Raw genomic sequence first — 17,606 nt, 5'->3', positions numbered from 1 at the left:
TCTGTGCTGAGTGAGGGGTCCCTAGGGTGGCATAAGACATGCTGCAGCCCTTAGAGACCTTCCCTGGCATCAGGGCCCTTGGTACCAGGGGTACCAGTTACAAGGGACTTACCTAGGTGCCAGGGTTGTGCCAATTGTGGAAACAATGGTGTAGTAAGTTGGCTCTGTATGTGCTATTTCAAAGTAAGGAATAGCATGCAGAGTCCAAGGGTTCCCCTTAGAGGTAAAATAGTGGTAAAAATAGATAATACTAATGCTCTATTTTGTGGTAGTGTGGTCGAGCAGTAGGCTTATCCAAGGAGTAGTGTTAAGCATTTGTTGTACATACACATAGACAATAAATGAGGTACACACACTCAGAGACAAATCCAGCCAATAGGTTTTTATATAGAAAAATCTTTTCTTAGTTTATTTTAAGAACCACAGGTTCAAATTCTACATGTAATATCTCATTCGAAAGGTATTGCAGGTAAGTACTTTAGGAACTTCAAATCATCAAAATTGCATGTATACTTTTCAAGTTATTCACAAATAGCTGTTTTAAAAGTGGGCACTTAGTGCAATTTTCACAGTCCCTAGGGGAGGTAAGTATTTGTTAGGTTAACCAGGTAAGTAAGACACTTACAGGGCTTAGTTCTTGGTCCAAGGTAGCCCACCGTTGGGGGTTCAGAGCAACCCCAAAGTCACCACACCAGCAGCTCAGGGCCGGTCAGGTGCAGAGTTCAAAGTGGTGCCCAAAACGCATAGGCTAGAATGGAGAGAAGGGGGTGCCCCGGTTCCGGTCTGCTTGCAGGTAAATACCCGCGTCTTCGGAGGGCAGGCCAGGGGGGTTTTGTAGGGCACCGGGGGGGACACAAGCCCACACAGAAATTTCACCCTCAGCAGCGCGGGGGCGGCCGGGTGCAGTGTAGAAACAAGCGTCGGGTTTGTAATGGAAGTCAATGGGAGATCTAGGGATCTCTTCAGCGCTGCAGGCAGGCAAGGGGGGGGTTCCTCGGGGAAACCTCCACTTGGTCAAGGGAGAGGGACTCCTGGGGGTCACTCCTCCAGTGAAAGTCCGGTCCTTCCGGTCCTGGGGGCTGCGGGTGCAGGGTCTCTCCCAGGTGTCGGGACTTAGGATTCAAAGAGTCGCGGTCAGGGGAAGCCTCGGGATTCCCTCTGCAGGCGGCGCTGTGGGGGCTCAGGGGGGACAGGTTTTTGTACTCACAGTCTTAGAGTAGTCCTGGGGTCCCTCCTGAGGTGTTGGATCGCCACCAGCCGAGTCGGGGTCGCCGGGTGCAGTGTTGCAAGTCTCACGCTTCTTGCGGGGAGCTTGCAGGGTTCTTTAAAGCTGCTGGAAACAAAGTTGCAGCTTTTCTTGGAGCAGGTCCGCTGTCCTCGGGAGTTTCTTGTCTTTTCGAAGCAGGGGCAGTCCTCAGAGGATGTCGAGGTCGCTGGTCCCTTTGGAAGGCGTCGCTGGAGCAGGATCTTTGGAAGGCAGGAGACAGGCCGGTGAGTTTCTGGAGCCAAGGCAGTTGTCGTCTTCTGGTCTTCCTCTGCAGGGGTTTTCAGCTAGGCAGTCCTTCTTCTTGTAGTTGCAGGAATCTGATTTTCTAGGGTTCAGGGTAGCCCTTAAATACTAAATTTAAGGGCGTGTTTAGGTCTGGGGGGTTAGTAGCCAATGGCTACTAGCCCTGAGGGTGGGTACACCCTCTTTGTGCCTCCTCCCAAGGGGAGGGGGTCACAATCCTAACCCTATTGGGGGAATCCTCCATCTGCAAGATGGAGGATTTCTAAAAGTCAGAGTCACCTCAGCTCAGGACACCTTAGGGGCTGTCCTGACTGGCCAGTGACTCCTCCTTGTTGCTTTCTTTGTTCCCTCCAGCCTTGCCGCCAAAAGTGGGGGCCGTGGCCGGAGGGGGCGGGCAACTCCACTAAGCTGGAGTGCCCTGCTGGGCTGTGACAAAGGGGTGAGCCTTTGAGGCTCACCGCCAGGTGTCACAGCTCCTGCCTGGGGGAGGTGTTAGCATCTCCACCCAGTGCAGGCTTTGTTACTGGCCTCAGAGTGACAAAGGCACTCTCCCCATGGGGCCAGCAACATGTCTCTGGTGTGGCAGGCTGCTGGAACTAGTCAGCCTACACAGACAGTCGGTTAAGTTTCAGGGGGCACCTCTAAGGTGCCCTCTGGGGTGTATTTTACAATAAAATGTACACTGGCATCAGTGTGCATTTATTGTGCTGAGAAGTTTGATTCCAAACTTCCCAGTTTTCAGTGTAGCCATTATGGTGCTGTGGAGTTCGTGTTTGACAGACTCCCAGACCATATACTCTTATGGCTACCCTGCACTTACAATGTCTAAGGTTTTGTTTAGACACTGTAGGGGTACCATGCTCATGCACTGGTACCCTCACCTATGGTATAGTGCACCCTGCCTTAGGGCTGTAAGGCCTGCTAGAGGGGTGTCTTACCTATACTGCATAGGCAGTGAGAGGCTGGCATGGCACCCTGAGGGGAGTGCCATGTCGACTTACTCGTTTTGTCCTCACTAGCACACACAAGCTGGCAAGCAGTGTGTCTGTGCTGAGTGAGAGGTCTCCAGGGTGGCATAAGACATGCTGCAGCCCTTAGAGACCTTCCTTGGCATCAGAGCCCTTGGTACTAGAAGTACCAGTTACAAGGGACTTATCTGGATGCCAGGGTCTGCCAATTGTGGATACAACAGTACAGGTTAGGGAAAGAACACTGGTGCTGGGGCCTGGTTAGCAGGCCTCAGCACACTTTCAATTGTAAACATAGCATCAGCAAAGGCAAAAAGTCAGGGGGCAACCATGCCAAGGAGGCATTTCCTTACAAATGGTACATTTTAGGTGAAAGAACACTGGTGCTGGGGCCTGGTTAGCAGGGTCCCAGCACACTTCTCAGTCAAGTCAGCATCAGTATCGGGCAAAAAGTGGGGGGTAACTGCAACAAGGAGCCATTTCTTTACAGTCAATATCAACTTGTTAGTTTGCCAAGCTGTAGGAAGTTGACTGTGTGTGTGCTATTTCAAAGTAAGTAATAGCATGCACAGAGTCCAAGGGTTCCCCTTAGAGGTAAGATAGTGGCAAAAAGAGATAATACTAATGCTCTATTTTGTGGTAGTGTGGTCGAGCAGTAGGCTTATCAAAGGAGTAGTGTTAAACATTTGTTGTACATACACACAGGAAATAAATGAGGAACACACACTCAGAGACAAATCCAGCCAATAGGTTTTGTTATAGAAAAATATATGTTCGATGGCATCTGTCGCTGTAGATACGCATGTTCTGCAATAGCTCGCCATCTGGTGTTGGGCCGGAGTGTTACAAGTTGTTTTTCTTCGAAGAAGTCTTTCGAGTCACGGGACCGAGTGACTCCTCCTTTTGTCTCCATTGCGCATGGGCGTCGACTCCATCTTCGATTGTTTTTTTTCCGCCATCGGGTTCGGACGTGTTCCTGTCGCTCCGAGTTTCGGAACGGAAAATTAGCTAATTTCGGAAGATTTTCGTCGGTATTGTTGCGTTCGGGATCGGCGTACTTAGATTCCACACCGCATCGAAGATCGAAGAGCTCTGGTGCCCTTCGGGGTAGTTTTTCGATCCTCCGTCGGGGCCTGGTCGGCCCGACCGCGTGCTGAAGAACGCCGATGGAACGGACCCCGTTCCGTTTCTGCCCCAAATGCCACAATAAATACCCCTACACAGACCAACACTTGGTCTGCAACCTGTGCCTGTCACCTGAGCACAGCGAAGACACCTGCGAGGCCTGTCGTGCGTTCCGGTCCCGAAAAACACTCCGAGACCGTCGAGCCAGAAGACTTCAGATGGCGTCCGCACCGACAGCCCAACGGGAGTTCGAGGAAGAGGAAGGTACCTTCTCGATCCAAGACTCAGACTCTGAAGGATTCGACGATACACAAACCGTGAGTAAGACGTCGAAATCCACTCAGAGGAACATTTACAAGGCCCAGGGGACGCCACTGCCACCAGGCCATGGCTCGACCCATAAATTCGGTGACCGACTGTCGGCACCGAAAAAGGCCCAAACAGTGCCGAGATCGTCCGACTCCGGTCGAGACACCGGCACGCAGCCTTCTCGGGACCGAGAAAGTGCTGGAGACAAGCCTCGACACCGAGATGCCGGTGTGGACACGGCTCGACGCCGAGACAGCGGCACCGAAACAGATCGACGCCGAGAGGTTTCGGCCCCGAAAAGGAAAAAAGTCACCTCGGAGCCGAAAAAACACGCAGACAAAGTTTTGATGCCGAAACAAACTGCAAGCGACCCAGCTTCAGGCTCTTATACAGAAGAGCACTCGCTAACCTCCCAAATGCAAAAGCATAGGTTTGAGGAAGAGCTACAAGCAACTGATGTGGACCATACGCAAAAGCGTATCTTCATTCAGCAGGGGACAGGAAAAATAAGCACCCTTCCCCCCATTAGGAGAAAGAGAAGGTTGGAGTTCCAGACGGAACAAACACCACAACCAAAAGTGGTGAAGAGAGTTACCCCACCACCCTCTCCTCCGCCCGTGATTAACGTTTCACCAGCACAAACACCATCACACTCCCCAGCTCACACCACCATGAGCCAGGGTGACCAAGATCAGGACGCATGGGACCTATACGACGCCCCAGTGTCAGATAACAGTCCGGAGGCATACCCTACAAAGCCATCTCCACCAGAAGACAGCACCGCGTACTCAAGTGGTGGCTAGAGCAGCACAATTTCACAACGTAAGCCTCCACTCAGAACAGGTCGAGGATGATTTCTTATTCAACACACTCTCCTCCACCCACAGCTCATACCAAAGCCTGCCTATGCTCCCTGGTATGCTCCGGCACGCAAAAGACATCTTTAAGGAGCCGGTCAAAAGTAGAGCAATCACACCAAGGGTGGAAAAAAAGTATAAGGCGCCTCCTACGGACCCGGTTTTCATCACTACACAGCTGCCACCAGACTCTGTCGTTGTAGGAGCAGCTAGGAAAAGGGCCAACTCTCACACATCTGGAGATGCACCACCCCCAGATAAAAAAAGCCGCAAGTTCGATGCAGCTGGTAAAAGAGTCGCAGCACAAGCTGCAAACCAGTGGCGCATCGCGAACTCCCAGGCACTACTTGCGCGCTATGACAGAGCCCACTGGGACGAGATGCAACATCTCATTGAACATCTGCCCAAGGACTTACAAAATAGGGCAAAACAAGTGGTTGAGGAGGGACAGACCATCTCCAACAACCAGATACGCTCCTCCATGGACGCTGCAGATACAGCTGCACGGACAATTAATACATCTGTAACTATCAGAAGGCATGCATGGCTCCGAACGTCTGGATTTAAACCAGAGATTCAACAAGCAGTTCTCAATATGCCTTTTAATGAAAAAGAACTGTTCGGTCCAGAAGTGGACACAGCGATTGAGAAACTCAAGAAAGATACGGACACTGCCAAAGCCATGGGCGCACTCTACTCCCCGCAGAGCAGAGGGAATTACAGCACATTCCGTAAAACGCCCTTTCGAGGGGGGTTTCGGGGTCAAAGCACACAAGCCAGCACCTCACAAGCCACACCGTCCAGTTACCAGGGACAGTATAGAGGAGGTTTTCGGGGACAATATAGAGGAGGGCAATTCCCTAGAAATAGAGGAAGATTTCAAAGCCCCAAAACCCCTACTAGTAAACAGTGACTCACATGTCACTCACCCCCTCCACACAACACCAGTGGGGGGAAGAATAGGTCATTATTACAAAGCATGGGAGAAAATCACTACAGACACTTGGGTTCTAGCAATTATCCAACATGGTTATTGCATAGAATTTCTACAATTCCCTCCAAACATACCACCAAAAGCACAAAATTTAACACACCATTCCAATCTCCTGGAGATAGAAGTGCAGGCACTATTGCAAAAGAATGCAATCGAATTAGTGCCAAACACACAAATAAACACAAGAGTTTACTCACTGTACTTTCTGATACCAAAGAAGGACAAAACACTGAGACCAATCCTAGACCTCAGAGTAGTGAACACTTTCATCAAATCAGACCACTTCCACATGGTCACACTACAAGAAGTATTGCCATTGCTAAAACTACACGACTACATGGCAACTTTAGACCTCAAGGATGCTTATTTCCATATACCAATACACCCATCGCACAGGAAATACCTAAGGTTTGTATTCAAAGGAATACATTACCAATTCAAGGTACCGCATTTCGGATTAACAACCGCACCAAGAGTCTTTACCAAATGTCTAGCGGTAGTCGCTGCACACATAAGAAGGCAGCAAATACATGTGTTCCCATATTTGGACGACTGGCTAATCAAGGCCCATTCGTTCATACAGTGCTCAAATCACACAAATCAGATCATACAAACCCTCTTCAAACTCGGGTTCACCGTCAACTTTATAAAATCCAACATTCTGCCGCGCAAGGTACAACAATACCTAGGAGCCATAATAGACACATCAAAGGGAGTAGCCACTCCAAGTCCACAAAGAATTCAAAATTTCAACACCATCATACAACGCATGTATCCAACACAAAAGATACAGGCAAAGATGGTATTACAACTCCTAGGCATGATGTCTTCATGCATAGCCATTGTCCCAAACGCAAGACTGCACATGAGGCCCTTACAACAATGCCTAGCATCACAGTGGTCTCAAGCACAGGGTCACCTTCTAGATCTGGTGTTAATAGACCGCCAAACTTACCTCTCGCTTCTGTGGTGGAACAACATAAATTTAAACAAGGGGCGGCCTTTCCAAGACCCAGTGCCACAATACGTAATAACAACAGATGCTTCCATGACAGGGTGGGGAGCACACCTCGATCAACACAGCATACAAGGACAATGGAACGTACATCAAACAAAACTGCATATCAATCACCTAGAACTTCTAGCAGTTTTTCAAGCACTAAAAGCTTTCCAACCAATAATAGTTCACAAATACATTCTCGTCAAAACAGACAACATGACAACAATGTATTATCTAAACAAGCAGGGGGGGACGCACTCCACGCAGTTAAGCCTGCTAGCACAAAAAATTTGGCATTGGGCAATTCACAACCAAATTCGCCTAATAGCACAGTTTATACCAGGGATCCAAAATCAACTCGCAGACAATCTCTCTCGAGATCATCAACAGGTCCACGAATGGGAAATTCACCCCCAAATTCTGAACACTTATTTCAAACTCTGGGGAACACCTCAGATAGACTTGTTTGCGACAAGGGAGAACGCAAAATGCCAAAACTTCGCATCCAGATACCCACACAAACAATCCCAAGGCAATGCCCTATGGATGAACTGGTCAGGGATATTTGCTTACGCTTTTCCTCCTCTCCCTCTCCTTCCTTACCTGGTAAACAAACTCAGTCAAAGCAAACTCAAACTCATATTGATAGCACCAACTTGGGCAAGGCAACCCTGGTACACAACGCTGCTAGACCTATCAGTGGTACCCTGCATCAAATTGCCCAACAGGCCAGATCTGTTGACACAGCACAACCAAAAGATCAGACACCCAGATCCAGCATCGCTGAATCTAGCAATCTGGCTCCTGAAATCCTAGAATTCGGGCACTTACAACTTACCCAAGAATGTATGGAAGTCATAAAACAAGCCAGAAGGCCATCCACCAGGCACTGCTATGCAAGTAAATGGAAGAGGTTTGTTTGCTACTGCCATATTAATCAAATACAACCATTACACACAACTCCAGAACATGTAGTGGGTTACTTGCTTCACTTACAAAAATCTAACCTAGCTTTCTCTTCCATTAAAATACACCTTGCAGCAATATCCGCATACCTGCAGACTACCTATTCAACTTCCCTATATAAAATACCAGTCATTAAAGCATTCATGGAGGGCCTTAGGAGAATTATACCACCAAGAACACTACCTGTTCCTTCATGGAACCTAAATGTTGTCCTAACTAGACTTATGGGTCCACCTTTTGAACCCATGCACTCCTGCGACATACAGTTCCTAACCTGGAAGGTGGCATTTCTCATCGCCATTACTTCCCTAAAGAGTAAGCGAGATTCAGGCGTTTACAATACAGGAACCTTTTATACAACTACACAAAAATAACGTCGTCCTAAGGACCAATCCTAAATTTTTGCCAAAGGTTATTTCACCGTTCCATCTAAATCAAACAGTGGAACTTCCAGTGTTCTTTCCACAGCCAGATACCGTAGCTGAAAGGGCACTACATACATTAGATGTCAAAAGAGCATTGATGTATTACATTGACAGAACAAAAAACATCAGAAAGACTAAACAACTCTTTATTGCATTTCAAAAACCTCATGCAGGAAACCCAATTTCAAAACAAGGTATAGCCAGATGGATAGTTAAATGCATCCAAATCTGCTACCTTAAAGCTAAACGACAGCTGCCCATTACACCAAGGGCACACTCAACCAGAAAGAAAGGTGCTACCATGGCCTTTCTAGGAAACATCCCAATGCAAGAAATATGTAAGGCAGCCACATGGTCTACGCCTCACACATTCACCAAGCACTACTGTGTAGACGTTTTATCCGCACAACAAGCCACAGTAGGTCAAGCTGTATTAAGAACATTATTTCAGACTACTTCCACTCCTACAGGCTGATCCACCGCTTTTGGGGAAATAACTGCTTACTAGTCTATGCAGAACATGCGTATCTACAGCGACAGATGCCATCGAACTGAAAATGTCACTTACCCAGTGTACATCTGTTCGTGGCATCAGTCGCAGTAGATTCGCATGTGCCCACCCGCCTCCCCGGGAGCCTGTAGCAGTTTGGAAGTTACCTTCAATTATTTATATATGTGTCATCTCAACCTTAAATAGGTGCATACTTAGTCACTCCATTGCATGGGCACTATTACTACAATTCAACTCCTACCTCACCCTCTGCGGGGAAAATCAATCGAAGATGGAGTCGACGCCCATGCGCAATGGAGACAAAAGGAGGAGTCACTCGGTCCCGTGACTCGAAAGACTTCTTCGAAGAAAAACAACTTGTAACACTCCGGCCCAACACCAGATGGCGAGCTATTGCAGAACATGCGAATCTACTGCGACTGATGCCACGAACAGATGTACACTGGGTAAGTGACATTTTCATTTCTTAGTTTATTTTAAGAACCACAGGTTCAAATTCTACATGTAATATCTAATTTGAAGGGTATTGCAGGTAAGTACTTTAGGAACTTTGAATAATTACAGTAGCATATATACTTTTCACATAAAACACAAATAGCTGTTTTAAACGTGGACACTTAGTGCAATTTTCACAGTTCCTGGGGGAGGTAAGTTATTGTTAGTTTTAGCAGGTAAGTAAATCACTTACAAGTCTCAGGTTTGGGTCCAAGGTAGCCCACCGTTGGGGGTTCAGAGCAACCCCAAAGTTACCACACCAGCAGCTCAGGGCCGGTCAGCTGCAGAGTTCAAAGCGGTGCCCAAAACGCATAGGCTTCAATGGAGAGAAGGGGGTGCCCCGGTTCCGGTCTGCTAGCAGGTAAGTACCCACGTCTTCGGAGGGCAGATCAGGGGGGTTTTGTAGGGCACCGGGGGGGACACAAGTCAGCACAAAAAGTACACCCTCAGCAGCGCGGGGGCGGCCGGGTGCAGTGTGCAAACACGCGTCGGGTTTTCAATGATGTTCAATGAGAGACCAAGGGATCTCTTCAGCGGTGCAGGCAGGCAAGGGGGGGGCTCCTCGGGGTAGCCACCACCTGGGCAAGGGAGAGGGCCTCCTGGGGGTCACTCCTGCACAGAAGTTCCGTTCCTTCAGGTGCTGGGGGCTGCGGGTGCAGGGTCTTTCCCAGCCGTCGGGACTTTAGGATCAGGCAGTCGCGGTCAGGGGGAGCCTCGGGATTCCCTCTGCAGGCGTCGCTGTGAGGGCTCAGGGGGGACAACTTTGGTTACTCACAGTCTCAGTCGCCGGAGGGTCCTCCCTGAGGTGTTGGTTCTCCACCAGTCGAGTCGGGGTCGCCGGGTGCAGTGTTGCAAATCTCACGCTTCTTGCGGGGAGTTGCAAGGGTCTTTAAATCTGCTCCTTCGAAACAAAGTTGCAGTTCTTTTGGAGCAGTGCCGCTGTCCTCAGGAGTTTCTAGTCTTTCTTGAAGCAGGGCAGTCCTCTGAGGATTCAGAGGTCGCTGGTCCTTGGGAAAGCGTCGCTGGAGCAGGTTTCTCTGGAAGGCAGGAGACAGGCCAGTAGGACTGGGGCCAAAGCAGTTGGTGTCTTCTGTTCTTCCTCTGCAGGGGTTTTTCAGCTCAGCAGTCTTCTTCTTGTAGTTTCAGGAATCTAAATTCTTAGGTTCAGGGAAGCCCTTAAATACTAAATGTTAAGGGTGTGTTTAGGTCTGGGGGGTTAGTAGCCAATGGCTACTAGCCCTGAGGGTAGGTACACCCTCTTTGTGCCTCCTCCCAAGGGGAGGGGGTCACATTCCTATCCCTATTGGGGGAATCCTCCTTCTACAAGATGGAGGATTTCTAAAAGTTAGTCAGCTCAGCTCAGGACACCTTAGGGGCTGTCCTGACTGGCCAGTGACTCCTCCTTGTTATTCTCATTATTTCCTCCGGCCTTGCCGCCAAAAGTGGGGGCCGTGGCCGGAGGGGGCGGGCAACTCCACTAGCTGGAGTGTCCTGCGGTGCTGGAACAAAGGGGTGAGCCTTTGAGGCTCACCGCCAGGTGTTACAGCTCCTGCCTGGGGGAGGTGTTAGCATCTCCACCCAGTGCAGGCTTTGTTACTGGCCTCAGAGTGACAAAGGCACTCTCCCCATGGGGCCAGCAACATGTCTCTAGTGTGGCAGGCTGCTGGAACCAGTCAGCCTACACAGATAGTTGGATACAGTTTCAGGGGGCACCTCTAAGGTGCCCTCTGGGGTGTGTTTCACAATAAAATGTACACTGGCATCAGTGTGCATTTATTGTGCTGAGAAGTTTGATACCAAACTTCTCAGTTTTCAGTGTAGCCATTATGGTGCTGTGGAGTTCGCGTTTGACAGACTCCCAGACCATATACTCTTCTGGCTACCCTGCACTTACAATGTCTAAGGTTTGGCTTAGACACTGTAGGGGCACAGTGCTCATGCACTGGTGCCCTCACCTATGGTATAGTGCACCCTGCCTTAGGGCTGTAAGGCCTGCTAGAGGGGTGACTTATCTATACTTGCATAGGCAGTGAGAGGCTGGCATGGCACCCTGAGGGGAGTGCCATGTCGACTTACTCATTTTGTTCTCACCAGCACACAAGCTGGCAAGCAGTGTGTCTGTGCTGAGTGAGGGGTCTCCAGGGTGGCATAAGTCATGCTGCAGCCCTTAAAAACCTTCCCTGGCATCAGGGCCCTTGGTACCAGAGGTACCAGTTTCAAGGGACTTACCTGGATGCTAGGGTGTGCCAATTGTGGATACAAAAGTACATTTTAGGTGAAAGAACACTGGTGCTGGGGCCTGGTTAGCAGGGTCCCAGCACACTTCTCAGTCAAGTCAGCATCAGTATCAGGCAAAAAGTGGGGGGTAACTGCAACAGGGAGCCATTTCTTTACACAAGCAAAATACTGAACTCCATAATTCTTATTAATAATGCCATAGATGTTGCTTTTCTAACCAAAATTTGTTTTAAAGACTACTCTTATCATAATCTTACAGCGGCTATTCCTTCAGGGTCAGTAAACCTGTCATCAATATTATGAAATTACCTTCCCTGCTTTTGCTGTTGCAGAGCTCATGTATGTATAAATCATGGCTGTTCAAGTAATTACAACTCTGCAAGTCTATTGAACGCACAAGGCTGGTTTTGCTCTTGTACTCTATGTATCCTTATGTCTTTATAATAATTTTCTCGATTTTAATGTTCACATTGGCACTGAAATCGGCAGATTCATCAATCTCTTGCTTGATCTTGGGAATATATCTCATTAACATGCAAATTAATCAACTTCTAAAGGGTCATACTTTGGACATAATTGTGGTTGAAACAATCTGTCATTTCATTTTTTGTTTCTACTTCTCTCCATCTTTCTTGGATTGCATTTACTCTCGCTGCAACCTTCTAAATTGGAATGGAAGTCAATTCTATGATGTTTCCCTAGGCTCTGCCCTTAGCCTAACTCATTTCAGTCTTTGTTGCCTCACTTGGCGCATTGATTTTTTTCTTTAGGTCTTTTGTGATGGCATGCAAACAGCCGAGACTGGAAGATGCTCAGTCCCTTCAGTCTCAATTTGACTCGCATGCCATTGGTCTCATGCTGGGTGAAGGACATTGAAAGCACTTTAGATTGCTCCATAGGTAAACAGGGGCTGAAACGACTGGGTATTTTAAGGGACCCTCTGCACGTTGCTGGGTGAGATTAGTCGCCTCAAACTAATTTTTACCCAATTTTGTAACTGACACATACTGTGGATCTCCTGGTGCCGGGGGTATGGTGGGTCAGAGGGTTTTCACTATTTTCTTTGCTGCATGTTTATTTGGAAACGGTACAAAATATTGAATGCTACATGTATTGCTATACGTGATCTGAATTAACTATACGTTTGTCTTTAAGGCTGTGGATGATATGAACCAAAAGGAGCTGAATGGAAAACAGATTTATGTGGGCCGTGCTCAAAAGAAGGTGGAACGGCAAACTGAACTGAAACGCAAATTCGAGCAAATGAAGCAGGACCGAATTACCAGATACCAGGTAACTTAAAGAAGTTGACTTCATGGGTCTTAATTTGATTATATCTTTATCTGAGATGTGATTTTTCTTGATAATCCTTAATAGAATATGTGAGGAAATGCCCCCTTGGCATTGTTACCCCCTAACTTTTTGCCTTTGCTGATGCTAAGTTATGATTTGAAAGTGTGCTGGGACCCTGCTAACCAGGCCCCAGCACCAGTGTTCTTTCCCTAAACTATACCTTTGTCTCCACAATTGGCACAACCCTGGCACCCAGGTAAGTCCCTTGTAACTGGTACCAAGGGCCCTGATGCAAGGGAAGGTCTCTAAGGGCTGAAGCATGTCTTATGCCACCCCTAGGGACCCCTCACTCAGCACAGACACACTGCTTGCCAGCTTGTGTGTGCTGGTGGGGAGAAAATCACTAAGTCGACATGGCACTCCCCCTCAGGGTGCCATGCCAACCTCACACTGCCTGTGGCATAGGTAAGTCACCCCTCTAGCAGGCCCTACAGCCCTAAGGCAGGGTGCACTATACCACATGTGAGGGCATAGGTGCATGAGCACTATGCCCCTACAGTGTCTAAGCAAAACCTTAGACATTGTAAGTGCAGGGTAGCCATAAGAGTATATGGTCTGGGAGTCTGTCAAACATGAACTCCACAGCGCCATAATGGCTGCACTGAAAACTGTGAAGTTTAGTATCAAACTTCTCAGCACAATAAATGCACACTGATGCCAGTGTGTACTTTATTGCAAAAATATTCTCAGAGTGCATCCTAGAGATGCCCCCTGAAAATATACCCGACTTCCAGTGTGGGCTGACTAGTTTTTCCAGCCTGCCACACACCAGACATGTTGCTGGCCACATGGGGAGAGTGCCTTTGTCACTCTGTGGCCAGGAACAAAGCCTGTACTGGGTGGAGGTGCTTCTCACCTCCCCCTGCAGGAACTGTAACACCTGGCGGTGAGCCTCAAAGCCTCACCCCCTTTGTTACAGCGCCACAGGGCATCCCAGCTAGTGGAGCAAGGCTGGAGGAGATAATGAGAAAAACAAGGAGGAGTCACTCCCCAGTCAGGACAGCCCCTAAGGTGTCCTGGGCTGAGGTGACTGACTTTTAGAAATCCTCCCTCTTGCAGATGGAGGATTCCCCCAATAGGATTAGGGATGTGCCCCCCCTCCCCACAGGGAGGAGGCACAAAGAGGGTGTAGCCACCCTCAGGGCTGGTAGCCATTGGCTACTAACCTCCCAGACCTAAACACACCCCTAAATTGAGTATTTAGGGGCTCCCAGAACCGAGGAAGATAGATACCTGAAGACGAAGAAGGACTGCTGACCTGAAGCCCTACAGAGAAGACGGAGACACCAACTGCTTTGGCCCCAGGCCTACCGGCCTGTCTCCCCACTTCGGGAAAAACTGCAACAGCGACGCATCCCCCAAGGTCCAGCGACCTCTGAAGCCTCAGAGGACTACCCTGCATCTGAAAGGACCAAGAAGCTCCCGAGAACAGTGGCCCTGCTCAACAATCCTGCAACTTTGCAACAAAGAACTCAACTTTTAAAGACCACACGTTTCCCGCCGGAAGCGTGAGACTTTCCACTCTGCACCGGACGCCCCTGACTCGACCTGCGGAAAACTAACTGTACAGGGAGGACTCCCCGGCGACTGCGAGCCCGTGAGTAGCCAGAGTTGACCCCCCAAGCCCCACAGCGACACCTGCAGAGGAAATCCAGAGGCTCCCCCTGACCGCGACTGCCTGCTTCAAGGAACCCGACGCCTGGAAACCACACTGCACCCGCAGCCATCAGGACCTGAAGGAACCGAACTCCCGTGCAGGAGCAACCCTCTGCCTAGCCCAGGTGGTGGCTACCCTGAGGAGCCCATCCTGTGCCTGCCTGCACCGCTGAAGAGACCCCCGTGTCTCCCCATTGAATCCTATTGAAAACCCGACGCCTGTTTGCACACTGCCCCAGTGCCGCTGAGGGTGTACTTTCTGTGCCTGCTTGTGTGTCCCCTGGTGCCCTACAAAACCCCCCTGGCCTGCCCTCCGAAGTCGCAGGTACTTACCTGCTGGCAGACTAGAACCGGGGCACCCCTATTTCTATTGAAGCCTGTATGTTTTGGGCACCACTTTGACCTCTGCACCTGACCAGCCCTGAGCTGCTGGTGTGGTAACTTTGGGGTTGCCTTGAACCCCCAACGGTGGACTACCTTGGACCCAACTTTGAACCTTGTAAGTGTTGTACTTACCCGTGAACTTAACATTTACTTACCTATTCAAAGTTCCTAAGATACCTGAGTGAAATACCTTTCATTTAAAGTATTGATTGTAAATCTTGAACCTGTGGTTCTTAAAATAAACTAAGAAAATATATTTTTCAGTATAAAAACCTATTGGCCTGGAGTAAGTCTTTGAGTGTGTTCCTCATTTATTGCCTGTGTGTGTACAACAAATGCTTAACATTACCCTCTGATAAGCCTACTGCTCGACCACACTACCACAAAATAGAGCATTAGAATCATCTCTTTTTACCACTATCTTACCTTTAAGGGGAACCCTTGGACTCTGTGCATGCTATTTCTTACTTTGAAATAGTACATACAGAGCCAACTTCCTACAACAGGTGACTCACCCTTAGGAGGTAATACACTAAATATGTACACTAATAATCCGAAATAAGCATAGAAAAGTTTAGAAAACAGCGCAAATAGCAATGGTGACCCTAGGGGGAGCACATACCATATACTAAAACAAAAATGGAATGGAAACAAGGTACCCCCACCTAGGTAAGTAAAATGTGTAGAGGGGAGCTGGGAGTACTAGAAAACCACAGAGGTAAGTAAAACAGTAACAACACACCCCCCCCCTCCCCCCACCCACCACCCTCCCACCTCCGGGACCAGGAATGCAGGAGTAAAACAATGGATTTTCCCCAAACCACCCAAAAGGAGGAAAAGAAGAAAAAGACACCCAGAGAAGACTGCAAGAAAACCAGCGGTGGATTCCTGAAGAAAGAAGACCTGTTGAGAGAGGGGACCACGTCCAGAAGACACAAGAGTCTTGTGGGGGCAGGAGCCCCTACCCACCATACTGAAGATGCAGGAGTTGGTCGAAGGTAAAGAAGTAGAGGTCAGCACTGCAGCCCAGAAGGCGGAGAAGAGTTCCTGATGGATGCAGAAGGTGCCCCACACTGGATTGAAGTTTGCAGACAGGTGTTGGTTCAGGAATTCCGAACAACAAGCCTTGGCAAAGGCAAATTCGCGGTTGGAGAAAAAGAGGTGCTACCAGCAAGGCCCAGGAGGTGGAGTGACAAAGGACACTCAGCGTCGCAGAGAGTCCACAGGTGCGGAGGCAGCACCCACAAGACGAGGACACAGAAGAACTACAAAAGAGGATCCCACGCTGCAGGAGAACCACACAGGAGGCTGGGATTTGTAGGACGGAGTGCTGGGGGCTGGAGCTACACATCGCCTGAAGATCCCCTTGGAGGAGACGCAAACTAGCCTTGGCAGCTGCAAGGGACTCTGTGCACAGGGGTACTTATCCTGCACGGGAAGGCAAGGGCTTACCTCCACCAAAGTTGGACAGCTGGCAGAGAGGACCAAGAGGACTACTCTGGACCACCACTAATGATGCAGGATCCATGCAGCTCAGCAGGCGAGGGGACCCCGCAGCTGGTTGTCGCTTGGTGTAGGTGCCTTTTGTTTCAGGGGAGTGGCTCCTTCACTCCAAGGGAGATTCCTTCTTGGCAAGGCTGAAGAGTTGCAGTCTTCTGAGGATGAATGGCGAGGGAACTATTGCAAAGCTGGCAGGAACTCTGGCTGTTGCAGAAGAATTTTCCTCGTGGATCTGCAGCTTTTCGGTTTCTGGAGGGTCCAGTTGCGGTTCTGGTGGCCAGAAGTGAAGGTTGCAGAAGAGTTCTGGTGGAATCTTACAAGCCGAATCTGAGGACCCACCCCAGAGGAAGACCCTATGTAGCCCAAAGAGTGAGCTTGGTCATCGGACGAGGTAACTACCTATTAGAGGGTGCCTCTGATGTCACCTGCCTGGCCACCCAGATGCTCCCAGAGTTCCTTGCCAACCTTGGAGTCAAGATGGCAGAACCCAGGGACCCTCTGGAGGATCAAACCAGTGGCTTAGGGAGGCTACACCTCCCAAGCCAGTTACACCTATTTTCAAAGGGAGAGGGTGTTACCTCCCTCTCCCCAAGGAAATCCCTTGTTGTGCCTTCCTGGGCTTGATCAGATAAAGCACACGGAGGGCAAGAAACAGTGGTGGCCGGCAGCTTTAGGAGGGAGGGGAGGGGGGCGGGCGGGATACACAGACACACACACACACACACACACTCTCTCTCACACACACACACACACACACACACTCACATACACACATTCTTTCACACACAGACATGCACGCACATCTATTAACAACACTCATACCATTCAAACATGCACGCACCAAACATTCATTTTAAAAGATTGCACACACACCCATTAACACTCATAACACGCACGCGCGTACCAAACATTCAATTTAAAACATCACACACATATATACACACACACTTACCTTCAGCTTCCAGGTCCCAGGAGGGTTGGGACTGCTGCCTTCCCTCATTGGCTGACCATTGGCCTTAGGTCAGCCAATGAGGGAAGGCAGCAGTCCTAGCCTCGTCGCAGAGTGGAATGGGGTCAGTGAGACTGCTGACCCCACCCCACTCTGTGACGAAGTGTCACTGATTGACACTTGCCCTGGGCGCTTCAGGGCATTACACCTGAAGCGCCCAGGGAGGGTGTCAATTGGTTACGCTTTACTCGTCACCCAGGGGAGGGCCTCGAGGCACCTTTGCTGAGCCGAGGAAATCACGCCCATAGGAGCTGTGACCTCCTCAGCCCAGCAAAGTTCAGCTCAGGCAGCCAGGAGTGTGCGCAA

The 17,606-nt window shown here is 49.3% G+C and overlaps 1 protein-coding gene across 1 annotated transcript in view; it reads left to right on the top strand.

The window, feature by feature from the left end:
- PABPC1 (poly(A) binding protein cytoplasmic 1) overlaps positions 1-17,606 on the top strand; it is a 300,149-nt gene that overhangs the window by 106,238 nt on the left and 176,305 nt on the right. Inside the window, exon 7 of the mRNA XM_069220563.1 lies at positions 12,554-12,691. Within this exon, the coding sequence (XP_069076664.1) occupies positions 12,554-12,691 (138 nt within the window). The remainder of the gene's footprint in view (positions 1-12,553; positions 12,692-17,606) is intronic.

Source organism: Pleurodeles waltl, chromosome 2_2 (genome assembly GCF_031143425.1).
Source record: "Pleurodeles waltl isolate 20211129_DDA chromosome 2_2, aPleWal1.hap1.20221129, whole genome shotgun sequence".
NCBI classification, from domain to species: domain Eukaryota; kingdom Metazoa; phylum Chordata; class Amphibia; order Caudata; family Salamandridae; genus Pleurodeles; species Pleurodeles waltl.
This window is presented reverse-complemented; position numbering and strand designations above follow the sequence as displayed.